Source organism: Pleurodeles waltl, chromosome 3_2, assembly GCF_031143425.1.
Source record: "Pleurodeles waltl isolate 20211129_DDA chromosome 3_2, aPleWal1.hap1.20221129, whole genome shotgun sequence".
NCBI lineage: Eukaryota > Metazoa > Chordata > Amphibia > Caudata > Salamandridae > Pleurodeles > Pleurodeles waltl.
The window spans coordinates 175,510,936-175,537,033 of NC_090441.1; the positions used below are offsets into that span (position 1 = coordinate 175,510,936).

The 26,098-nt window shown below is 45.7% G+C and overlaps 1 protein-coding gene across 2 annotated transcripts in view; it reads right to left on the reverse strand.

Annotated features, from left to right (window-relative positions):
- The window catches only part of LOC138286652 (sterol 26-hydroxylase, mitochondrial-like), a 92,603-nt gene that overhangs the window by 7,782 nt on the left and 58,723 nt on the right, over positions 1 to 26,098 (reverse strand). For both annotated transcript variants that reach the window (XM_069227114.1, XM_069227115.1), the window contains exons 7-8: positions 23,571 to 23,652; positions 7,543 to 7,743 (exon numbers count right to left, since the gene is read on the reverse strand). In XM_069227114.1, coding sequence (XP_069083215.1) covers positions 7,543 to 7,743; positions 23,571 to 23,652 — 283 coding nt within the window. The remainder of the gene's footprint in view (positions 1 to 7,542; positions 7,744 to 23,570; positions 23,653 to 26,098) is intronic.

Below are 26,098 nucleotides of genomic sequence, written 5' to 3' on the forward strand. Positions count from 1 at the left end.
GTTTAGTTGAGCCTCACATATACTGCAAAGTTTACAGAAAACACATCATTTTTATCTGTTTCTATTACATCCCAACTTGGCAAACAAAAGACCTGGAGCACAGGCAGAGAAAGCAAATTGCCCAGAATAGCAGAATTTGGAAACCTGGACTGTAATGCCCTCTCCAGTCTTTACCCTTTAAATATTTCAGGAATGTGTATGATTATTTTCAAATGTGGGAATTAATTTCATAGTTCCAGATATGCTAGAATATGACAGGACAACAAATCAAAACAATGGAAAGAAACATCTGTGTTTTACATGTAAAAAAAACACAAAATTAAAATGACAGACGACAGGACATTTCCAGTTCTTCCCATGTTGAAACAACATGAGGACAGACCTGTATTTTGAGAGTTAAAAATAATTATTTTACACTGTTTCTATAGATGAGACATCCTCCATTCTCGGACGATGAAAAACCTTCCACTATACTGCACTGCTGCACATCAGCACCTCCTTGGCACTAAGCTACACTTCTACTCAGTGAAGAAAGGCACGAACATCTCCTTAGCAAAACAATAAAGCACATTTCAGATACACTGACCTTACTGAGTAATGTACCATATCCCTGCCCCTCACTATACAAAATTATTAAAAGTGCAGAATCGTCAAGCTCAGCTGGACACAGACAACCACAACCAACCTCCACAGTAGCAATTGGGCTTTGTGTCTTCTTGTAGCAGCACTTCCATTTGAGTGGCCATGATGTGCTCTGCACACTAGACGATGGCCATGCATGACCACTAGTCATCCCAGACCTGTTGAATGTATATGACATGGCGGACGACTATGCAGCCCTCACCACCTGACTAACATTCATGGAGATCCAAAGATCCATATTTGCAAGGTTCATCTCATTTACTGCAGGATACACCCAAATTGTGCAAGAATCAACCTTTTGATTGTCTCACTGTACTCCAATCACATGTGACTGTACATCATCCTCCAGGATCTTTACTCACTACAGTCTCTGGGAATCTAGCTGCACCACTATGCTGATGACCTCATGTCATGGTCAAAGTCTCTTGCTGCAATGGAGTGTGTCCTTACAAGCCAATTCTAAATGTTCTCAGCATATCTCAAATGCCACCTAACAAAGACCTTGTTCATGCTACTGTTCAGAGATTACCATAAAGTAGGCACTTTGATCTTGTTTGAGGACAATAGGTTTTCACCTACTCTTGATCAGACCACTTGCTCCTGGACAGCTCACTTACAATACAACCCATTTTCACACTGCCCATTAACTCATACATTAAAACCCTTTTTTTCTGCAGTGTCTTCAAATAATCTTCTTGGCTATTATTCCTACCTTATCTGCAAAACGGATCCAGGTCTTGCTTTCCTGTTCCACACTGGGGGAAAAAAAGTCCAAACCACCTGATAACAATTAGTGCTGCTCAAGAAAAGCCTCCCACTTCCTGGTCGCGGGCTAGTCATAAAACACATAGATGGTGTTAACTCACTCCTCAAAAGTCTGATAAACTCCTCTCTGGTCACGTTGAAAGGCGACCTTCTTGCAGTAGCGTGCCCCATCACGGCTCCTGCTAACACGGCCACATCAGCCAGCACTGGTCACTCTCCTGTGACTCCTGCTCTCAGTCTTCAATCTCTTCAAAACATGTGGCATTACATTCATGACCTTCACCAGTGAGGTGTACGCCTTTTGTTGCAAAAGATCAGCACTTCAAAAGCTCCTCCCACTCGAAATCAAACTCTTGCTAGGCTAAGTCCCAAGATTAAATAAGAACTCACATGAGCAGTGGAGTGCATGGGACTTCTAGTGATGGCAGAGGACTCATGTGTCCCCCTTGTACATTGCTCTGTACCAGTGCTGTGCAAAAGCCAGGCAGTGTAGGTGAATGGAATGTGTAGCAGGCACACCCCTCACCACATAGTTTTGTGAAACCAAAGTTTCTCGAAAGTTAGGAGAAGTGCACATGTTGTACGAGAGGCATTTGCAGGGACCAATAGAATGTGAAGATTTTTCTTCACATAACTCAGGTGGGGAAACTTTCTTTGTGAATCTAAGCAATATTCTCTGTTCAAGAAAATTAAAGTTTAGTTGGATAACAAGTTACTTTATGGGAAGCCTATATAACTGATTGACGGACATCATCTGCTCTAAACAGCCATGTATATCTGAAGCCACCCAGAAGGAGGTAGAGCTTTTGGCGTTAGGGGGTGAGTACACACAAATAAGGGATCATGAGATACATCACCATCTAGACTTTAAACACCTGGATTATCAACCAAGGTCTTGCAGTGATGCACATAACCACTTTCCCCCTACTCAGAGAAAACTGTATGAAGTACAGAATAAAGATGATAAATTTGATGACATCACCAGGTACAAGGACGGAAGATAGTAAATAGAACACAGAACTGATCACTGCTGGTGGTTGTCCAATTCAATGGTGAAGTCATATTTTGATAAATAGTACGGAAAAGGTGCATTCAGAAAGTTACCTTTTACCTGCCAAAAGCCTTTGGAGACCCATTTGCATTCACTCTCCCACTTCTGCTAGCTAGCAATTAGCATTTGAATAGGTGTGAAGGGATGCAAAATGCCTCCCAGGAGCAGAAAATAAGCTGACCACAATGAGCAGATCTCACCCATCTGAACCTGACAGCATATGCATGGTGGGGCTGTGAGCATCCATTTTAGACATTACAGTGTCAAATCCAGCTTGAAAGTAAACTCCTGCTTGACAGGTCTGCTGGGGTTTTACATATAGCACTTGAAGTGCACTTCAGAGGCCAAAACAGGATGGCAAAACAATTTTTGCTTATCTGCTGTCTGGTTGATGGAAAACCCTGCTTTGCTCTACCACAATTCTGTCTCTGGCTTTATTGGGAGAACAGTGACTGCCCCAAACTGGTTTTAACGGTTAGATGGGGGTAGGGCACGAGGATTGCCATACTATGCGCCCACAAACACCTCCAGCCCTCAAAGTGTGGCCAATGATTTTTGCCATCTTGAAAATGCCCAAAGTGAGAATGTTTTTACCCCAATTGTTAGGATTTGCCCAGCAGTCAGCCCCACCCACTAGCATGTGCCAGATTCTTGCTATGCCACTAGACTCAAGCTAGCCTGGCTGATGAAGGGTGATACCCTGAAACCGGTCCTAGGATGCTTGTTTCTGGTCCATGGAGGACCTCGCCTGGCAGTTCGGTCTGGACTGTTCCCATGAGGAACAGGGTCAAGACTGATTTGCATATGGCTGATTCCAAACTGGAATGGCATTACAAGCAAACAAACTGATGGATTAAACCCCGATCTGTGACTCTTGGTGAATGTTTGATTGGTTCTGCATTCCGTCCATTATCTGTTGTTTTGGCATAAATTCTAAGGAACCCACTTCAGAACACTACTGGACCTGTGGCCGATCAGAAGAGGACTAAAAATGCTCCCTGAGAACTGAGAAGAGCCTTACAGGACTTGATCAGATCTCTCTTGTAGCCACGACAAACAAAAGTGGACTCCACTCCCTGCTGTGGCCTACACCTGAAACCCTGTGAGCTTCTGTGCCTTCACTGAGTTCCTAGGGCTTTAGAAGTCTACTCTTGTGGTTGATTGGGACTTAGCGTATTAAAGTCAGAAGGTAAAATCTTTGACTAGGACCAACCTGGTTGGGGTATTGACCTGCACTCCACTGAGGTCAGCATTAAATTGCACCTAGGTCCCAGCCCACTGCAACCATTGGCTATCATTGGCACTTTATGCTTCTTTACGCTATTCCAACTTAAAACTTCATATCTCCAGTTCCCCTTACTGGATTTTTGTCATTTCAGCGCAATTGTGTTTAATAAATTTTACTCTATTTTCTAACCTGGTTTGGGATTTATTTATTTATTAGTTTATCATAGTGTTGGTACTCCATAAACACTTTACACAGTGCCCTACGGTGTGTCTGTCTGATCTGTTCCATAACTAGCAGGGAGTTGAGCTCAGCTTTATTTAATGACCTTTAGGGTTAACTCTGACAAGGGTTGTGATTACTCCAATTTCTTACACTCAGGTAGTTAATGTGCTTGATGTGATGATCAGTGTGCAATATGTTTGTTACAGAGTTGAACCATCCAATAAATGTTAGAGGGTTAATGTCCTTTCCAAACAGAACTGTCTGCAACCGGCAGGTCTCAGGTTGGACTCATGATAAGACAGCTATGTGGGTTCATGTTTTAGTTCCAGAGATGATAACGTAACCTGCAGGTCTCGAAATCTCATCCTTGTAAAATAGTTCTTCGAGTTATGCACCTCAACCTGCTGTTAAGCATCAGCATGCAGCCCACAGCACGTTTTGAATCCATTCAGGCCTAACTCAAACTTTCATTCTCTTAAAGCTGGGAAGATGAATACCATTGGGTGGGATTTTAATTAACACCTATTATTAAGTGCCAAAATCAATTCCGTTTGTACTTTGCAAGGATGTGAAAAGTTGTAAAGTCTTGCGAGCCACAACTTTGCAATGTATTTTTCAAATGGTCAAGTCCTGCGAGGTGAAGAGCTTTCAGAATTGTGTTGGAATATTTTGCTGACTGGACTGGACTGGAGCTTTTGTGGAAAGGAAGGAACAGGTGCTACCAACGTGGTAAATGCCACCTCCAGCACCATGCCTCCATTCATCTATGCACTCATTCATCACCCTTCCATCCCTTCACTCACCCATTCATCCACTGATTTGTTCGCCTATTAGTCAATGCACACATTCATTCAGCAAGTTACTCATTATCCAAGCTCTCATTTACTTATCCATTTATTCTTCCATCCACTCACTCATCCATACTTTCATCTAACCTTGGCTGAGTGAAAGGTTTTGACACAGTACCTTTGTTTTAATGTAACTAGAACCTGCGGCAGCTAAGTTTTCTTGAGCATGCTAACTTAGCCTAACAGATGTGCCTGAGCCTTAGACATCTTCAGTGCTGGTGGTGCTGTGCAAATTAGTTTGCTCAGTCGAAACAGTTTACATTTTTGTTACTTGTAAATGACATATGGGGGCAGATTTAAGAAAAGTGGTGCTGCGTTCGAATGCACCCTCTAGCGTCCCTCTAACGCCACCATGTGTGCCCCGTATTAAAGACATGGTGCACCATGGCGGTAGTTAGGGAACTAGCATCAACGTTCTTTATGCTAGTTTGACGCTTTGCAGGATTAGCATCAAAAACTCAGACGCTAATCCTGCAAAGCACATTGGGACCCATTATAAATAATGGTGTGCCTCCTTTTAATGCCTGCTCTGTGCAGGTGTTAAAAAGAGAGCAAGAAATGATGCAAAGAAATCTTTTAGATTTCTTGGCACCATTTTTCTGGCCCACCTATCGGGGGAACGCCCCCGTTGCATACATTATGTCTGGTGCAGGCATAATGTGGCACAAAGGGTTACAAAGTTGCACAATGCATGCATTGAGCCTCTTTGTAAATCTGGTGCTGGGATTTTGTGCTCATTGGGCCAGATTAGTGTAAAAAACAATTATGCTAATGCGGCACAAGGAGGCTCTAGGCCCTCCTAAATCTAGGCCATATTGTTAATCTTAAATTCTGATAGGCACCTACTTGCTCTCGCTGTGCGAATTTGTTATGTGAGCAATACTCAGAGCTGTGTGTGTAGAAGGGCATTCATTTGGAACTTGCCTTCTCTTGGGGAGCTTGGCTCCATTGCTGATGTACGAGGAACCCTCTAGGCCTATAGTTTCTTTAGTTTACATACTAATTTTCTATTAAACACTTAAAATGCTGTACCACGTTGAGTTAAGACTGTTGACATCTCCTTCTTGCCAATGAAAAGGCACTCTTTAAAAAAAAAAAAAAATCCAAATGCATTGCCAACTATTTGACTCATTCTAGCATTCATCCACACACCAAGGCACCTATGGAAATCAGTCAGTGAAAGAAGAACCACTTCTTCAACCCAGATATAGTGATTTTACCATCCGTACTTTTATTATCATCTTTGGTTATCTATTATGAACCAAGATGGCTCAGTGAGTTAACACTCAATGCTAGCATCTGTGATCATCTATAGGTAACATGTTTGTTTTAAGGCAAGGTCAACTCAACATTCCAAGGTTCTGTGAGCTGTAAAAGTGTGTAACATTAACGTGGGTGATAGTAACACTTGTTATTTACCACAACAGAAGAAGATGAGGTGTGAACCTAAATCAGCCATGTGGTTACAATGACATGGGTAAGAGATGTAGTCTTGGGGTCACATCACCAATTGTGGAGAAACAGCACCTGCAATGTGGCACAGAGTTCCACAGTAGGACAAACTGTGTGGTCTTGGGTAAATTACTATTTCCATGTGCTTAGAATTCCATCCGTCCACTGAAACTATCAATCAGCCTCGAGCACTATGGGAAAGGTATAGATGATGCAGTATAAAAGATGGTGGAAGAATACACTTTGAAACTAGGCTGCATTAAAAAAACAATGTGTGCGGTGCAATTATTTTCTCTCATGCATGAATCAGTCATCTACAGGGCATTCATGCAGACTCTCTCTCTCTCAATTCCCTCCCTCACTTTCCACAGCTACACAAAAGAATCTCTCCAATCCTGTGTGCCCCTTTACAGCTAGTGAGCTGCCCCAAGGAGCGGAGAGGCTGGTGCCGAGATCCGTGTTTTACACAGAAGTCCATTACAAATCCCTGACTCAGCCATTCATCCTGCTGAAGTGGGGACACTTGGACTGAGTAATAAAAATGAATCAGTTTATAATATATAATAATAATTGAGTAACTATGATTAAGGGCCTCATTACAAGGCTGGCAGTCTTCAGACCGCCAGTCTCGCGGTGGCGGTTAGGACCGCTGGTGCTGTGGCGGCCCAACTGCCGCATAAAGATCCTAGTGGTCAGACCCCAGGGTTCCGCCAACACTGCCAGGATCCATGATCCCGATGATGTGGCGATGTAATCAGTCAGGGCAGATTACAACCTCGTTCTCCCCCAGCCTTTTCATGGCGGTTTCACCTCCATGAAAAGGCTTGCGGAGAACAGGTGCATGGGGCCACAGAGGGGCTCCTGCACTGCTCATGCACTCGGCATGGCCAGTGCAGGGGTTCCCCTGGCCAGCACCCTCGCAATGTTCACTGCCTTGTACACTGCAGGCTACAGAATTGCCACAGGCTTGATTATGAGCCGGAGACAATGCTATAGCCGGTTTCCGTCTCAGCCGGCGGGCAGAAACAGAGGTCTCTGCCTGCCCACCTAGCGGAAAGCTCCCATTAGGTCCAGGGGGGCTGGGGGGTCTGCAGGAAGGCAGCGGCCACCCTTGTCAGGAGTTTGGCGGATGGGTTTTCCCGTCCATCAAACTCATAATGAGGCCCTAGGTGTCAAGACACCATGTAATTTGTAGTGCAAACTAAATCAGTAGGCATTATATTGCCCTCCCTTAGCCCACCACATCTCAGCCATAAGTAGCTTCTAGTCAGCATGGATACTGCTTGGCGATACAGTTACTTTCTTCAGAATCTACTTCCACCCCTTGAACTTACCCGTGAGAGGGTCAAGTACATCTCCATTTCTGAGATCCGCCGACCCACACAGGCTCGGACTCCAAACCCAAAGGGGATGGAGCTGAATGGATGGGGCTTCAGGGCTGCATCCCGCAGCCAGCGACTGGGCAGGAAGCGGTCGGGCTCCGGGAAGTTGGTTTCATCTCGAGTGAGTGCAAACTGGCAAAGGAGGAATGCAGTCTAAAAAGGCAATGACAAAAAGTACACCTTATTAGAATACCACCATCAATGTCTGCTCAAAATAGAATAAGCATTGGTAAAGCCAATAAGTCTTGCCTAAACAAGAGCTGTTGGCTTGGCAATGTGTTTTTGCCATATTATACACTAGTGGGGCTGGTGTTCAGTTAAAATTAGCTAAACGTTAGTACCATGGAGTGTCACAGTTGCATGGGGGAGTACTGTTGTACAGCAGATTTTCTGTAGAAGATTATCGTTGAGGATAGTAGGGAGAGTAGAGTGCAGTGTCAGACTGAAGTGGTGTGCAGTAGGGAAGAATGGGTCGAGTGGGTTGGAGTAGATTGAGGTAGTCTGGTGGATTGGATTGGAGTAGAATGGGGTGGCTTGGATTGGAGTAGAATAGGGTGGATTGGAGTGGTGGACTGGATGATGTGGATTGGAGTGGGGTGGACTGAAATAGGGTGAAGTGGGCTGGGTTGGGTGGTTTGGGGTGGGGTCAATTGGAGTGGGGTTGATTAGACTGGACTGGGATGGGGCAGATTGGATTGGGGTGGATTGGAATGGGGTGGTTTAGTGTAGGAGGCTGGACTGGCTTGTAGTGAGTACCAAGGGGTACTTGCACCTTGCACCTTGCACCAGGCCCAGTTATCCCTTATTAGTGTATAGGGTGTCTAGCAGCTTAGGCTGAGATAATGGTAGCTTAGCAGAGCAGCTTAGGCTGAACTAGGAGACGTGTGAAGCTACTACAGTACCACAAGTGTCACTTGCACAATATCATAAGAAAACACAATACACAGTTATACTAAAAATAAAGGTACTTTATTTTTATGACAATATGCCAAAGTATCTTAGAGTGTACCCTCTGTGAGAGGATAGCAAATATACACAAGTTATATGTACACAATACCAAAAATATGCAGTATAGTCTTAGAAAACAGTGCAAACAATGTATAGTTACAATAGGATGCAATGGGGACACATAGGGATAGGGGCAACACAAACCATATACTCCAAAAGTGGAATGCGAACCACGAATGGACCCCAAACCTATGTGACCTTGTAGAGGGTCGCTGGGACTATTAGGAAATAGTGAGAGTTAGAAAATTAGCCCTCCCCAAGACCCTGAAAAGTGAGTGCAAAGTGCACTGAAGTTTCCCAAAAGACAAAGAAGTCGTGATAGAGGAATAATGCAGGAAAGACACAAACCAGCAATGCAACAACTGTGGATTTCCAATCTAGGGTACCTGTGGAACAAGGGGACCAAGTCCAAAAGTCACAAGCAAGTCGGAGATGGGCATATGCCCAGGAAATGCCAGCTGTGGATGCAAAGAAGCTTCTACTGGACAGAAGAAGCTGAGGTTTCTGCAGGAACGAAAAGGGCTAGAGACTTCCCCTTTGGTGGACGGATCCCTCTCGCCGTGGAGAGTCGTGCAGAAGTGTTTTCCCGCCGAAAGAACGCCAACAAGCCTTGCTAGCTGCAAATCGTGCGGTTAGCGTTTTTGGACGCTGCTGTGGCCCAGGAGGGACCAGGAGGTCGCAAATTGGACCAGGAGAGAGAGGGGACGCCGAGCAAGACAAGGAGCCCTCTCAGCAGCAGGTAGCACCCGGAGAAGTGCCAGAAACGGGCACTACGAGGGTGCGTGAAATGGTGCTCACCCGAAGTTACACAAAGGAGTCCCACGTTGCCGGAGACCAACTTAGAAAGTCGTGCAATGCAGGTTAGCGTGCCGTGGACCCAGGCTTGGCTGTGCACAAAGGATTTCCGCCGGAAGTGCACAGGGGCCGGAGTAGCTGCAAAAGTCGCGGTTCTCAGCAATGCAGTCTAGCGAGGTGAGGCAAGGACTTACCTCCACCAAACTTGGACTGAAGAGTCACTGGACTGTGGGAGTCACTTGGACAGAGTTGCTGGATTCGAGGGACCTCGCTAGTCGTGCTGAGAGGAGACCCAAGGGACCGGTAATGCAGCTTTTTGGTGCCTGCGGTTGCAGGGGGAAGATTCCGTCAACCCACGGGAGATTTCTTCGGAGCTTCTAGTGCAGAGAGGAAGCAGACTACCCCCACAGCATGCACCACCAGGAAAACAGTCGAGAAGGCGGCAGGATCAGCGTTACAGAGTTGCAGTAGTCGTCTTTGCTACTTTGTTGCAGTGTTGCAGGCTTCCAGCGCGGTCAGCAGTCGATTCCTTGGCAGAAGGTGAAGAGAGAGATGCAGAGGAACTCTGATGAGCTCTTGCATTCGTTATCTACAGTTTCCCCAGAGACAGAGACCCTAAATAGCCAGAAAAGAGGGTTTGGCTACCTAGGAGAGAGGATAGGCTACTAACACCTGAAGGAGCCTATCAGAAGGAGTCTCGGACGTCACCTGGTGGCACTGGCCACTCAGAGCAGTCCAGTGTGCCAGCAGCACCTCTGTTTCCAAGATGGCAGAGGTCTGGAGCACACTGGAGGAGCTCTGGACACCTCCCAGGGGAGGTGCAGGTCAGGGGAGTGGTCACTCCCCTTTCCTTTGTCCAGTTTCGCGCCAGAGCAGGGCTAAGGGGTCCCTGAACCGGTGTAGACTGGCTTATGCAGAATTGGGCACATCTGTGCCCAAGAAAGCATTTCCAGAGGCTGGGGGAGGCTACTCCTCCCCTGCCTTCACACCATTTTCCAAAGGGAGAGGGTGTAACACCCTCTCTCAGAGGAAGTCCTTTGTTCTGCCATCCTGGGACAAGCCTGGCTTGACCCCAGGGGGGCAGAAACCTGTCTGAGGGGTTGGCAGCAGCAGCAGCTGCAGTGAAACCCCAGGAAAGGCAGTTTGGCAGTACCAGGGTCTGTGCTACAGACCACTGGGATCATGGAATTGTACCAACAATGCCAGGATGGCATAGAGGGGGCAATTCCATGATCTTAGACATGTTACATGGCCATATTCGGAGTTACCATTGTGAAGCTACATAAAGGTATTGACCTATATGTAGTGCACGCGTGTAATGGTGTCCCCGCACTCACAAAGTTCAGGGAATTGGCTCTGAACAATGTGGGGGCACCTTGGCTAGTGCCAGGGTGCCCTCACACTAAGTAACTTTGCACCTAACCTTTACCAGGTAAAGGTTAGACATATAGGTGACTTATAAGTTACTTAAGTGCAGTGTAAAATGGCTGTGAAATAACGTGGACGTTATTTCACTCAGGCTGCAGTGGCAGGCCTGTGTAAGAATTGTCAGAGCTCCCTATGGGTGGCAAAAGAAATGCTGCAGCCCATAGGGATCTCCTGGAACCCCAATACCCTGGGTACCTCAGTACCATATACTAGGGAATTATAAGGGTGTTCCAGTAAGCCAATGTAAATTGGTAAAATTGGTCACTAGCCTGTTAGTGACAATTTGAAAGAGATGAGAGAGCATAACCACTGAGGTTCTGGTTAGCAGAGCCTCAGTGAGACAGTTAGGCACCACACAGGGAACACATACATATAGGCCACAACCTTATGAGCACTGGGGTCCTGACTAGCAGGGTCCCAGTGACACATAACAAACATACTGAAAACATAGGGTTTTCACTATGAGCACTGGGCCCTGGCTAGCAGGATCCCAGTGAGACAGTGAAAACACCCTGACATACACTCACAAACAGGCCAAAAGTGGGGGTAACAAGGCTAGAAAGAGGCTACTTTCTCACATTTAGTATGGGGTGGATCGGGATGGATTAGATTGAACTGAACTGGAGTGGGGTGGATTGGATTAGAGTGGCGTGGCTTGTATTGAAGTGGGGTGGATTGAAACCATTGGACTGGAGTGTGGTGGATTGGAATAGAGTGGGGTGGGTTGGACTGAAGTGGGGTGGGTTGGTCTGAAGTGGAGTGGGTTGGAGGGGGATGGTCTGGATGGGGTGGGTGGGGTGGGGTGGACTGACCTGGGGTAGGACGGATTAGACTGAGGTAGTGTGGGGGTGGATTGTAGTAGTTTAGATTGGAATGGAATGGGGTGGATTGGAGTGGGGTAGATTGGATTGACATGAGGTTGACTTACGTCAGGTGAATTGAAATGGGGTGGAGGACTGGAGTGGGGTTGACTGGATGGAAGTAAGGTGGAGCGTTGTGGGATGGATTGGACTGGAGTGGGGTGGATTAGGATGGTTTGGAGAGGATTGGACTGGAGTGGGATGGCTAAAAATGAATTGGAGTGAGATGGATTGGATTGGGGAGGATTGGAATAGAGTGGAATGGATTTGAGTGGGATGGATTGGTTTGGGGTTGATTGGATTGAAGTGAGGTGGATTGGAGTGGGGCAGATTGATTTGGATTGGAGTAGGGTAGAGTGTTTTGGATTGGAGTGGGGATGACTGGAGTAGGCAGATTGTTTTAGATTAGAGTGGAGCAGACTGGAGTGGTGAATTTATTTTTAGGATTAGAGCAGGGCAGGGAGGATTGTTTTGGATTGTGGCAGACTTTTTGGATTGGAGTGGGGCAGATTGTCTTGAATTGGAGTGGGGCAGATTGTTTTGGATTGGAGTTGGGCAGATTGTTTTGGATTGGAGTTGGGCAGATTGTTTTGCAATGGATTGGGGTGATGTGGATTGGACTGGCGTGGGATGGATGGATTGGGGTGAACTGGAGTGGGGCGGATTACGGTGGGCAGATTGTTTTAGATTGGAGTGCGGCAGACTGGAATGGGGCAGATTGTTTTGGACTGGACTGGGGAGATTGGAGTGGGTGGGCAGATTATTCTGGATTGGGGTGGGGCAGATTGTTTTGATTGGAGTGGGACTAATTGGAATGGGACAGATTGGAGTGGGACACATTGATTTGGACTGGCGTGGGGCACATTGTTTGGGTTTGAGTTGGGCACATTGTTTTTGACTGGAATGGGGCAGACTGGAGTTGGGCACATTGTTTTGGATTGGAGTGGGGCAGATTGTTATGGAATGGATTGGGGTGAGATGGATTGGACTGGAGTGGGGTGGATTGGATTGGGGTATGGTAGATTGAAGTGTAGTTTGGTAGACTGGATTGGGGTGAATTGAAGTGGGGTGGGTTTAAGTGGGGCAGATTGTATTGGATTGCAGGGGGCAGATTGTTTTGGATTGGAGCGGAATGTTTTGGACTTGTGTGGGGCAGACTGGAGTGGGGCAGATTGTTTTAGATTGGAGTGGGGCAGTCTGGAGTGTGGCAGATTGGAGTGGGGCAGATTGTTTTGGATTGGAGTGGGAAAGATTATTATGGATTGGATTGGAGTGGGACAGAATGGAGTGGGGCAGATTGTATTGAATTGAAGTGGGGCAGATTGGAGTGCGGTGGATTGGAGTGGGGCAGAATGTTCTGGATTGGAGCAAATTGTTTTTGGAGTGGATGCAGATAACTTTTGGATTGGAGTGGGAAAGATTGGAGTGTGGCAGATTGCATTGGATCGGTGTGGGACAGATTGTTTAGGACTGGAGTGGGGCCGATTGTTTTGGATTCAAGTGAGGCAGATTGGAGTGGGATAGATTGTTCTGATTGAGTGGGGCAGATTGTTTAGGAATGAAGTGGGGTAGATTGTTTTGGCCTGGAGTAGAGAAGATTGTTTTGGATTGGAGTGGGGCAGAATGGAGCGGGCAGATTTTTTCTAAATTGGAGTGGGGCAGATTGTTTTGCATTGGTGTGGGCAGTTTACAGTGGGGAGGAATACCATAGGGAAGATTGGAGTGGATTGGACAGGGGTGGGGCAGAGTTGTTCGAATTGGGAGGGCAGATTGTTTGGGATTGGAGTGAGACAGGTTGTTTGGGATTGGAGCAGGGCGGATTTGAGCAGGGCAGATTGGAGTGGGGCACATTGTTTTTACATTGAAGTGGAACAGAATGGAATGGGGAGGATTCGTGTAGAGCAGATTGTTTTGGATTGGATAGTGGCAGATTGGAGTGGGGCAGATTAGAGTGGGGCAGATTAGAGTGGGGCAGATTAGAGTGGGGCAGATTAGAGTGGGGCAGATTAGAGTGGGGCAGATTAGAGTGGGGCAGATTAGAGTGGGGCAGATTAGAGTGGGGCAGATTAGAGTGGGGCAGATTAGAGTGGGGCAGATTAGAGTGGGGCAGATTGTTTCGGATTTGTTTGGGACAGATTGGAATGGGAAGATTGGAGTTGGACAGATTGTTTGGATTGGAATGGAGCAGAGTGGAGTGGGGCAGATTGTTTTAGATTGGAGTGGGGCACATTGTTTGGGATTCAAGTGGGGCCGATGCTTTTGGATTGGAGGAGGACAGATTGGGATGGGGAAGATTGGTTTAGGCGATATTGTTTTGGATTGGAATGGGGCAGATTGTTTTGTATTGGAGTGGCACAGATTGGAGTAGGGAAAATTGTTTTGGATTGAGTGGGGCACATTGGAGAGGGGCAGAATTTTTTTAGATTGGAGAGAGGCAGATTGTTTTAGATTGGAGTGGGGCAGATCGTTTTGGACTGGAGTGGGGCAGATTGGAGTGGGACATATTGTTTGGGATTGGAGTGGGGAATTTTGTTTTGGATTGGAGTGGTGCAGATTATTTTGGACTGGAGTGGGGCAGACTGGAGTGGGACATATTGTTTGGGATTGGAGTGGGGCATATTGTTTTGGATTGGAGTAGGGCAGATTATTTTGGATTAGAGTTGGGCATATTGGAGTAGGGCAGATTGTTTTGGATTGTAGTGGGGCATATTGGAGTGGGGCAGATTGTTTTTGATTGGAGTGAGACAGACTGCTTTGGATTGGAGTGGTGCAGATTGGTGTGGGGCAGATGTTTTGGGATTGTAGTGGGGCAGAGGTTTTTGGACTGGAGTAGGGCAGACTGATTTAGATTGGAGTGGGGAAGACTGTGTGTGATTGGTGGGGGCAGATGTTTGTGGATTGGAGTGGGGCACATTGCTTTGGATTGGAGTGGGGCAGATTGGTGTGGGGCAGATGTTTTGGGATTGTAGTGGGGCAGAGGTTTTTGGACTGGAGTAGGGCAGACTGATTTAGATTGGAGTGGGGAAGACTGTGTGTGATTGGTGGGGGCAGATGTTTGTGGATTGGAGTGGGGCACATTGCTTTGGATTGGAGTGTGGCAGATTGTCTTGGATTGGAGTGGGGCAGATTGTCTTGGATTGGAGTGGGGTCAGATTGTTTTGGATTGGAGTTGGGCAGATTGTTTTGGATTGGAGTTGGGCAGATTGTTTTGCAATGGATTGGGGTGATGTGGATTGGACTGGCGTGGGATGGATGGATTGGGGTGAACTGGAGTGGGGCGGATTACGGTGGGCAGATTGTTTTAGATTGGAGTGCGGCAGACTGGAATGGGGCAGATTGTTTTGGACTGGACTGGGGAGATTGGAGTGGGTGGGCAGATTATTCTGGATTGGGGTGGGGCAGATTGTTTTGATTGGAGTGGGACACATTGATTTGGACTGGCGTGGGGCACATTGTTTGGGTTTGAGTTGGGCACATTGTTTTTTACTGGAATGGGGCAGACTGGAGTTGGGCACATTGTTTTGGATTGGAGTGGGGCAGATTGTTATGGAATGGATTGGGGTGAGATGGATTGGACTGGAGTGGGGTGGATTGGATTGGGGTATGGTAGATTGAAGTGTAGTTTGGTAGACTGGATTGGGGTGAATTGAAGTGGGGTGGGTTTAAGTGGGGCAGATTGTATTGGATTGCAGGGGGCAGATTGTTTTGGATTGGAGCGGAATGTTTTGGACTTGTGTGGGGCAGACTGGAGTGGGGCAGATTGTTTTAGATTGGAGTGGGGCAGTCTGGAGTGTGGCGGATTGGAGTGGGGCAGATTGTTTTGGATTGGAGTGGGAAAGATTATTATGGATTGGATTGGAGTGGGACAGAATGGAGTGGGGCAGATTGTATTGAATTGAAGTGGGGCAGATTGGAGTGCGGTGGATTGGAGTGGGGCAGAATGTTCTGGATTGGAGCAAATTGTTTTTGGAGTGGATGCAGATAACTTTTGGATTGGAGTGGGAAAGATTGGAGTGTGGCAGATTGCATTGGATCGGTGTGGGACAGATTGTTTAGGACTGGAGTGGGGCCGATTGTTTTGGATTCAAGTGAGGCAGATTGGAGTGGGATAGATTGTTCTGATTGAGTGGGGCAGATTGTTTAGGAATGAAGTGGGGTAGATTGTTTTGGCCTGGAGTAGAGAAGATTGTTTTGGATTGGAGTGGGGCAGAATGGAGCGGGCAGATTTTTTCTAAATTGGAGTGGGGCAGATTGTTTTGCATTGGTGTGGGCAGTTTACAGTGGGGAGGAATACCATAGGGAAGATTGGAGTGGATTGGACAGGGGTGGGGCAGAGTTGTTCGAATTGGGAGGGCAGATTGTTTGGGATTGGAGTGAGACAGGTTGTTTGGGATTGGAGCAGGGCGGATTTGAGCAGGGCAGATTGGAGTGGGGCACATTGTTTTTACATTGAAGGGGAACAGAATGGAATGGGGAGGATTCGTGTAGAGCAGATTGTTTTGGATTGGATAGTGGCAGATTGGAGTGGGGCAGATTAGAGTGGGGCAGATTAGAGTGGGGCAGATTAGAGTGGGGCAGATTAGAGTGGGGCAGATTAGAGTGGGGCAGATTAGAGTGGGGCAGATTAGAGTGGGGCAGATTAGAGTGGGGCAGATTAGAGTGGGGCAGATTGTTTCGGATTTGTTTGGGACAGATTGGAATGGGAAGATTTGAGTTGGACAGATTGTTTGGATTGGAATGGAGCAGAGTGGAGTGGGGCAGATTGTTTTAGATTGGAGTGGGGCACATTGTTTGGGATTCAAGTGGGGCCGATGCTTTTGGATTGGAGGAGGACAGATTGGGATGGGGAAGATTGGTTTAGGCGATATTGTTTTGGATTGGAATGGGGCAGATTGTTTTGTATTGGAGTGGCACAGATTGGAGTAGGGAAGATTGTTTTGGATTGAGTGGGGCACATTGGAGAGGGGCAGAATTTTTTTAGATTGGAGAGAGGCAGATTGTTTTTGATTGGAGTGGGGCAGATCGTTTTGGACTGGAGTGGGGCAGATTGGAGTGGGACATATTGTTTGGGATTGGAGTGGGGAATTTTGTTTTGGATTGGAGTGGCGCAGATTATTTTGGACTGGAGTGGGGCAGACTGGAGTGGGACATATTGTTTGGGATTGGAGTGGGGCATATTGTTTTGGATTGGAGTAGGGCAGATTATTTTGGATTAGAGTTGGGCATATTGGAGTAGGGCAGATTGTTTTGGATTGTAGTGGGGCATATTGGAGTGGGGCAGATTGTTTTTGATTGGAGTGAGACAGACTGCTTTGGATTGGAGTGGTGCAGATTGGTGTGGGGCAGATGTTTTGGGATTGTAGTGGGGCAGAGGTTTTTGGACTGGAGTAGGGCAGACTGATTTAGATTGGAGTGGGGAAGACTGTGTGTGATTGGTGGGGGCAGATGTTTGTGGATTGGAGTGGGGCACATTGCTTTGGATTGGAGTGGGGCAGATTGGTGTGGGGCAGATGTTTTGGGATTGTAGTGGGGCAGAGGTTTTTGGACTGGAGTAGGGCAGACTGATTTAGATTGGAGTGGGGAAGACTGTGTGTGATTGGTGGGGGCAGATGTTTGTGGATTGGAGTGGGGCACATTGCTTTGGATTGGAGTGTGGCAGATTGTCTTGGATTGGAGTGGGGCAGATTGTCTTGGATTGGAGTGGGGTCAGATTGTTTTGGATTGGAGCAGGGCAGATTGTTTTGTATTGGAGGGGGCAGATTGTTTTGTATTGGAGGGGCAGATTGTTTTGTATTGGAGGGGGCAGATTGTTTTGTATTGGAGGGGGCAGATTGTTTTGTATTGGAGGGTGCAGATCGATTTGTATTGGGTTGGGAAGAGTGAAGTGGGGCAGTCTGGAGTGGTTGGATTATATTGGTTTGGAGCGAGGCAGATTGTTTTGGATTGGAAGGTGGCAGATGGTTTTGGAGTGGAGAGGTTAGAGTGGGGCAAACTGGAGTGGGGCATATTATTTTAGTTTGGAGTCGGAGATTGTTTTGGAACGGAGTGGGGCAGATTGTTTTGGAGTGGGGCAGATTGTGTTGGATTAGAGTGGGGCAGGCTGATTTAGATTGGAGTGGGACAGATTTATTTAGAATTGGAGTGGGACAGATTTATTTAGAATTGGAGTGGGACAGATTTATTTAGAATTGGAGTGGGACAGATTGTTTAGGATTGGAGTGAGACAGATTGTTTTGGATTGGAGTGGGGCGAACTGGAGTGGATTTGGGCGAGTAGTTTGGAGTGGGCAGGATTGGCAAGGGACAGATTGGAGTGGGTCAGATTGTTTTGCAATGGAGGACATTGTTTTGGACTGGAGTGAGACAGAGTGATTTGGATTGGAGTGTTGCAGATTGGAGTAGGTAAGATTTGTTTTAGACTGGAATGGGGCAGATTGATTTAGAGTGGAGTTGGGCAGATTGTTGGCGATTGGTGTGGGCAGAGTTTTGGGGATTGGAGTGGAGCAGATTATTTTGGATTGGAGGGGGGCAGATTGGAATAGAGAAGATCGTTTTGGATTTGAGTGGTGAGACTGGAGTGGGGTAGACTGCATTGAGGCAGAATATTTTGATTTGGAGTGGAGCAGATTGCTTTGCATTGGCGTGGGGCAGATTGATTTGGTTTGGCATGGGACAGATTTTTTTTAGGATTGGAGTGGGGCAGATTATTTTGGATTGGAGGGGGACAGATTGGATTGGGGAAGATCGTTTTGGATTGGAGTGGTGAAATTGGAGTGGGGTAGGCTGGGTTGAGGCAGATTATTTTGATCTGGAGTGGGGCAGATTGTTTTGCATTGGAGACTGATTTAGTTAGTCTTGGGACAGATTTTTTAGGATTGGAGTGCAGCAGATTGTTTTGGATTGGAGTGGAGTGGGTTGGGAGGATTGGAATGTGGTGGACTGCAGTGGAGTTTGGTGAGTGGTTTGGCGTGGGGTGGATTACAGTTTGTTGGATTGGATTGGGCTGGGGTCAATTGGATTGAGCAGGGTAGATTGTTGTGGGGTGAGGTGGGAAGGATTGCTTTGAATTGGAGTGGGGCGGGTGGGATTGGAGTGGGCTCAATTGGGGTGTACTGCACAATTATGAGTTAAAGCACAATATCGGAAATTACACATAAGAAAGAAACAATGTTGTTTTGCAATATTAGAACAAGATAATCCTCATCTTTTGAGAACAGTGCCCATGAGCAAAAACAAACTAAAATGTGAGTCCAAAGTGAGAAAAGAAGACTTGGCAAAAGAAAAGAGTTAACTATAGAAAATAAAACTTTGCAATCTTATTTGTCCCGCTGGGCACATTTTTGCCAGTCACATGCCTTCTGTTTGCAGGGCCCTAAAAGTTGAAGAGAACAAAACAGTATCTCAATCACTTAGTGAGCAGTGGACGAGCACTGATTAAGATGAATCAATCAGTGCTTGGTCCCTGCTTCTTTGACAGGAACACAAATTCAGTGACAATTACAACGCTTTAAAGAAGAGTGCCCCGCAAACCAACAAATGGTAAACAACGGGCGGGCTCCAAGCCCTTTTTAGATAACTAGGTTTATAGGGAGTAGACAATGACTGCATAGATAAGAAATGTTGAACGTAAAACCCATCTCACTCCAGCACACAAGCTGCAATTGTGATCCTCTGGAGTGGGAAGTCAAAGGGGCAGGATTAAAAAAAATATTTTTTGGTTCAGCGACTGATAAAAAAAATGTTCCTGCTGAGAAGTTGTGCACAGCCACACCTTTCTTCAGTGTGAGATTTGCTGAAAACAAAGTCTTGCAACAGTGGTGATCTGACCTGGTAGAAGGAGATTGTCGCCAGTCCTGGTTGCAGTGGCGACTGGCAACAATGGCAGTGGATGGCGGGTGCATAAAATAAATTGTTAGACACATCCTCCTTGCTCCAGTCCTCTTCTTTATCTGACATCACGTCCAGAGCCCCAGCTAACCTACTTTACCAATCCTGGCACTGATTGGAGGGAGCAGCCTCTCTCGGCGCTCCCGAGGGCACTGTAGGCTTCTGCATGCTCTCAACCAAACTGTCTAAAACAGCTGGGATGAGAGATTTATAGTGCGCATGCCAGGCTGGCTGTTGCAAGAAGGCCGGCCACAGTGACATGCGCACTATAAACTAGTGCCAGACAGCCCATCACTGCTGCCACTCAGCAGGCCCCGCCGCCTCCTGACACTCTGTTCAGGACAGATTACCGAAAAATAAAATAATTAACTAACTTCCTTACCATTTTATTTTTCAGCTCTGAGGCATTTCTGGAGGCATTTTAGTGGGCATATGCTCCTCTGCTCAAATGGAGGCGCCACCCCTGGCTGGTTGTCACTTACATCCGCTGCTCCTGTTAGGTTTACCTCGCACTGTGTGGAATAAAGCTTCATCCTGCCCAACCATGCCTGTCATTTCTACTCAGTGTGAGACTGCACCTCACTAGCAATGAGAGGACCAGGAGCAACAGACATGCCGATCCCAAAGCAAGGACATGGCCGGGGTTTCTTGGAGTCTGTGTCGGGTCCGAGGCAACCATCAACTACATGTTAACAGATGCTGTCATAATACTAACTTAAATTGCAACATACACAGTAGTGTTAGTGGCAGTATTACGTTGTATTATATTCACACTTTATATGGCACCCGCGTTTGAAGCTTGGCTGTGCCATCACTATGAAACTGCTTTCTAACATGATGTGGACAGTGAAAGTTTACACAAGTCTTCATGTTGATGCACTCACATTTTGACATTAGATCATCTTTGTGACAAACACCCAGTAGTCTTTCCACTGGTGATCTTGGCAAGCCCATTGACATGACCAACTCTGGCCTGCATGATACTACATTGCTGCCTTTGGAAAAGTAGTGGGGCAACCAGTCTTTTTTCAGGGCAGATAACTGGGCTGGTGTGAAATTAAAAGCACTGGCACAGAATGTGACAAATATTGTACAGTACATCAGTTACTAGTATCGCAAAGCATGCCTTACAAATTTATGATATTGCTTCTCAATTGTGAACTACACAACTATTTGCAACTGCTAGATTGAACATATCTGCATTCTTTTACTATAACCATATCAAGAGCATTGGATCTGAGTCATGCTTCTTTCATCAGAGGGTTTGCTTTTCCGCTGACTGCAATGACCGCGATCTGCAACACAGGCCAGACGCTGCTGCAGCCCCTCCGATGTCCCCCCACAGCACGAGTCCTGAGTGCTGTGTCACCGACGTCCATGACACCCGACTCCACCGCAGCACCTGTGGCCCCGTGGTGTGATCACAATACCGCAAAGTCGATGCCTTACGTCTTGACCTGCTGGATTCATCTACTCCGCTGGGTCGTAGGGAACCAACGGCTCGCCATTGCATCACCTACCCTGCAACCGTAAGGAACGACACCTAACCTCCTCTGCCTAGCAGCAAGGAACAGATGCCTCACTTCCATTGTAGCACTAAGGAACAGACACCACACCAGTGTCGCCTCATCTCCCTGACTCCGTGCAATGTCCTTGTTTCCTCATCGTTTTCCATGGTACTGTACCTTTGGTCCATGCGACTCCGTGACCGGCCCACACTCCCTCGCGAGTGGCACCAGACAGTTGGGAATGACTCAGTAAAGCACTTAGAAACACAATAGCTCTAACTGGGGCTATCACAGCATCTTGACAAAGATTTAATCTTTGAAAATTCTTATCTTTATTTGTGTATGTTGGATTTTTGTCGTTTCGGTCTTGTCTGACTCAGATAAACACTGGCTATTTTTTTTTAACTGATGTGGAGTACTTTTGTGGTGTTTTCACTGTCTTACTGTGTAAGTGGGTGGGTGTACAAATAATTCACACATTGCCTCCAAGATAAGCCAGACTTCTTGTGCCAAGCTACCAAGGGGGTGAGCAGGAGTTATCTTATCTGTGTATCTCCCTTACCCTGACTAGAGTGAGAGTCCCTACTTGGACAGGGTTCTAACCACTGTCAACTACATGCCCCACTTCCAACAATCAGGTCCTCAGAGACCAGATTCCAGTGAAAACCCACAGCATGAAAACATAGGAAAGACGTGGGGCAATTCGCAACATTAGACTGAAATCTGCTTTTGATCAGAAGAGAGAGTACTGAACAAAAAAAAAAAAAAAAAGATGAAGAAATTAAAGAGCCTCAAAATACAGATGTCAACAGTATTACCAAAACCGGTATCGGAGAAAACCCTACAAAGCTTATGAAATCTTACATATTGCAGAAAAAAGAAATGGGGGGCATGTTAAAGAAGTGGTAGCTGCAATCACACTGGGCACTCCAAAACGGCAGCACAATCAATAAACATTATACTTATTGAAAACTCATTAAATACCAAAATAATAAAATATCACTCATCTAGCCTGGATTTTTCAAAACTTTGACTTCCTTTTGTTTTTCGTTAAAACAAAAAAAACAAAAACAAAAAAAACTGAACTTTTAACGACATTTTGAATCAGTGCAGTATTTACCAATTAAAGATTATAAATGGCTCAGCACTTCTGCAAGTCCTTAAATAGCTCCCAGCTGATTTCTGCATTTTGCAAGATCTTACTCCAAGGTGAGTTATCTAGGTTGGTTCCATCCACGCAAAGGGCCTAAAAGGCCATGTCCTAGATAGGATCTCTGTGGCACATCTAACCCACATTCAGTCATTTTAACAAAGTCCTAAAATGAAGAAAGTCAGCCTGACAAAAACAGGCTAATGAAACTTCGTTCAGGGAAAAGCACATAAGATAAAAAATCCGTTTACACAAAAATATGTTTTTTTATAGAAAAGTTAAATGTAGAGAAAGAAGCGAAGAGTCTTTTAAACAGGTAAGAAGGGAAAGGGGTTGGTGCACAGGACTGGGATTTCATAGAAAGGGAGTAAAGAGGTTGCCTTAAAATAAGAAAATAAAGTTGGAGTGGGTGTAAGAAGAGTGTACAAATAAATGGGAGTAAAACTGGATAGGGAGTGGTTTAAAAAACAATACAGCTGGATGAGGTTTGTAAACAAAAGTAAACAGGAGTAAATTAGAAGGGAAAGTAATAGGTTTTATGAAAAAAAGGAGTAAATGGGAGGTGAGAAAAGAGTTTATCAAGAAGTGAGCAAAGCAGGATGGAGAGAAAGAGGTTTGTTAAAAAATGTAGTGTGGAAGGAAGTAAGGGGTTTGAAAAACAGGAGTAAGGCAGCAGTGGGAGTAGGGGATTTGCCAAAACAAATGGAAGTAAAGCAAGAGAGGAAGTAATGAATCTGATAAAAAGGAGTGAAGCAAAGAAAGACTAAGCTGGAGGAGAAGGAATAAAGGAATTTGAAAAAAGTCAGTAACATGGAAGTAAGGGCTTCTTAAAACAGGAGGCAGACTAAAGGGTTCAAAAAATTAAGCGCAGCAGGAAGTGGGAGTGGAAAAATGATGTATGGTACAGAGAGGATACTGGAAGTAGTGATGGGTTTGTAAAAACAAATAAAAGGAAAATAGGAGAAGGAGGAGTTTGGAGAAAACTGGAGTAAAGTGGGAGGGGAGAATTACGAGGAGAATGTGAGGCAAGGAAGAGGGTCTCAATACAAAAACAGAAGGTTAGTTTAATGGGGTGTGTTGGGGTTTAAGCAGACAAAACAGAAATCAAACGTGAACATAGAATTTTTTCTTCAGGAATCACTTTTAGGAGGCTGGTGTCAACCTGGTGAAAGTCATTCTAGACGAAAAATGTGTCAAGAATGCTTCAACTAAATACATTTGTCAAGATCAGTTTCTATAAGTTGGAATTTTGACAAGTTCTGATACAACACCTATGAACATGGAGATCAATCAATAGTCAAAGAAGATTCAAAGAACCCTTCTCCCTAAACTGATTACACCTTACCTTTTTGGGGAAGTGGTAGTCACCAATCACTATGTCTTTCTCAAGAGCAATTCTGGCATTCAGCGGAACCACAGGATAGAGTCTAGGAGAAACAACAAGAAAAATCACATGCGCACTCATCCAAGTAATCATGTAATGCCATGCTTGGCTGAACTTTGGTCAGTAGAAGATAGAGCACGGCGTGGTGAGAAGTTCTTTCTCCATTTTGCTCTTCTGGTTATCGGATGCTTAATCGTAAAATCTATTTTGTTTTTTCATATGGTCTATGGAGGGACAGCTTAACACACCACATCACCATAAGTCAGTGCGGAAAGAGAACTAACATTGGAGGATGGTTTACTCTGCAAACATGAGTCTATTTAAAAGATCCTCAGGAAGAGGACCAGCTTCCAAGAAGCCTCCAAGTATGTTTCAGCCATATGGCCTTTCTAAAAGTAGAAAAAGAAGTGCAGTCATTTGCTGGGAAATCTTGCATACCGAGGTTAAGAACACGTTTGTTGTGAGTACTTTATTCACCAACCACTATGTTTTAGCATGTGGAGTAGGGAATAGTCTAAGTAATATCATTTACAAGACAACTTTTTATTTTTGTTTTTTTCCAAGCATAGAGCCTTGATGGTAATAAGATGCAGCAAACCCCCTGATATTGCCTAACTGTTTAACGTCACCCTGTCCACTTGTGTTAACAAAAAAAGGGGGAGCTGCAAGAACTGGAAGGTCTGAGTGTCCGCAGATTCTTCTTCAGAAGCCAGAGGGATTTAGAGAACCCTTGCAATTCACAAGTGTTGAAGAGCCTGACCACACAGGCAACGTAGACAAGGAATTCTGAACTGAAAAAGGGATTGCAAAGAGGTTTTCATCCACTTTTGTTGCATTTGTCCTCCCTGTGTAAGAAGGTCAAGGCCTTAAGGAGAAGTAGCTTTACAAGGAGCACCAATATTCCAGAAGTTGCTTAGCAAAGATCCTACTAATAGTTGTCTGCCATTAATTGTCGTGAATGGTAGTATGTTTTAGGGTATCATGATCTGACAGCACTGCAAAGTTTGTTTTTCAAGCACAAGAGGTTCATTGAAGGTCACTGCCAACTGAAGGGGGTAACAGTCTTTCAGCTCTTCCCCCACACACTAAAACATCTTACCCCACGGCAAGCAAGAGGACATTTGATTATTTTGGGTTTTGGTTTTACATTTGGGCCATGAGAGCTTGTCTAACTCTCAAAATGGTCCACTTGGAATGGTGAGGGCTGCGCTTTTTGGACTTTGAGAGGTGCCATCTGGAAAAATCTATGAGATCTAGACACATCTGAAAACTAAACATCTGGGTGAGTCCATGGTGGTGTGCTTCACATGCACCCCACACCATTTTCTTACCCACAATGCCCTGCGCACCTCCAACTTTGCTTGAAATCACACATTTTCCCCACATTTTTGTGTTGGAACCTTCCGGAATCTGCAGGAATCCACAAAATTCCTACCACCCAGCATTGTCGCATCTATACCGATAAAAATTCTGTCCCTCTTGTCAGCCTAAAAACATTTTTTTTCAAACTGCCCTTTTGGACCCGCTTTGGTTCCCCCTCATTTTCAACCTGTTTTTGGCTTTTCCCTGTCACAGACACTTGGCCCACCTACACAAGGGAGGTATCTTTTTTTATCGGGAGACTAAGGGGAACGTTGAGTGGTAGGAAATTTGTGCCGGTGCAGTGATCCCACACACAAATGTGGGGAAAATGTAATTTTTCAGCTAAATTTTAGGTTTGTTGAGGATTCTGGGTAAGAAAAGACTGGGGGATCCACGTAAGTTACGCCTCCCTGGACTCCCTGTGATGTCTAGTTTTCAGAAATGTCTGGGTTTGCTAGGTTTCCCTAGCTGGCTGCTGAGCCCAGGACCAAAAACACAGGTGCCACCACCCAAAAAAAAAAATGGTACTTTTGTATTTGATAATTTTGATGTGCCCATGTAGTGTTTTGGGGCATTTCCTATCACGGGCACTAGGCCTACCCACACAAGTGAGGAACCATTTTTATCGGGACACCTAGGGGAAGGCTGGGTGGAAGGAAATTTGTGGCTCCTCTCAGATTCCAGAACTTTCCATCACTGAAATGTGAGGAAAAAGTGTTTTTTTTGCCAAATGTTGAGGTTTGCAAAGGATTCTGGGTAACAGAATCTGGCGAGAGCGCCACAAGTTACCCCATCTTGGATTCTCCTAGGTGTCTAGTTTTCAAAAATGTCCAGATTTGCTAGGTTTCCCTAGGTGCCCGATGAGCTAGAGGCCAAAATCCACAGCTAGGTACTTTTAAAAAAACAGGTCTATTTTCTTTGGTAAAATGTGTCCATGCTGTGTTTTGGGGCATTTCCTGTAGCGGGCACTAGGCCTACCCACACAAGTGAGGTACCATTTCTATCGGGAGACTTAGGGCAATGCTGGGTGGAAGGAAATTTGTAGCCCGCTCACATTCTAGAACTTTCCATCACCGAAATGTGAGGAAAAAGTGTTTTGTTTTGCCAAATTGAGGTTTGCATAGGAT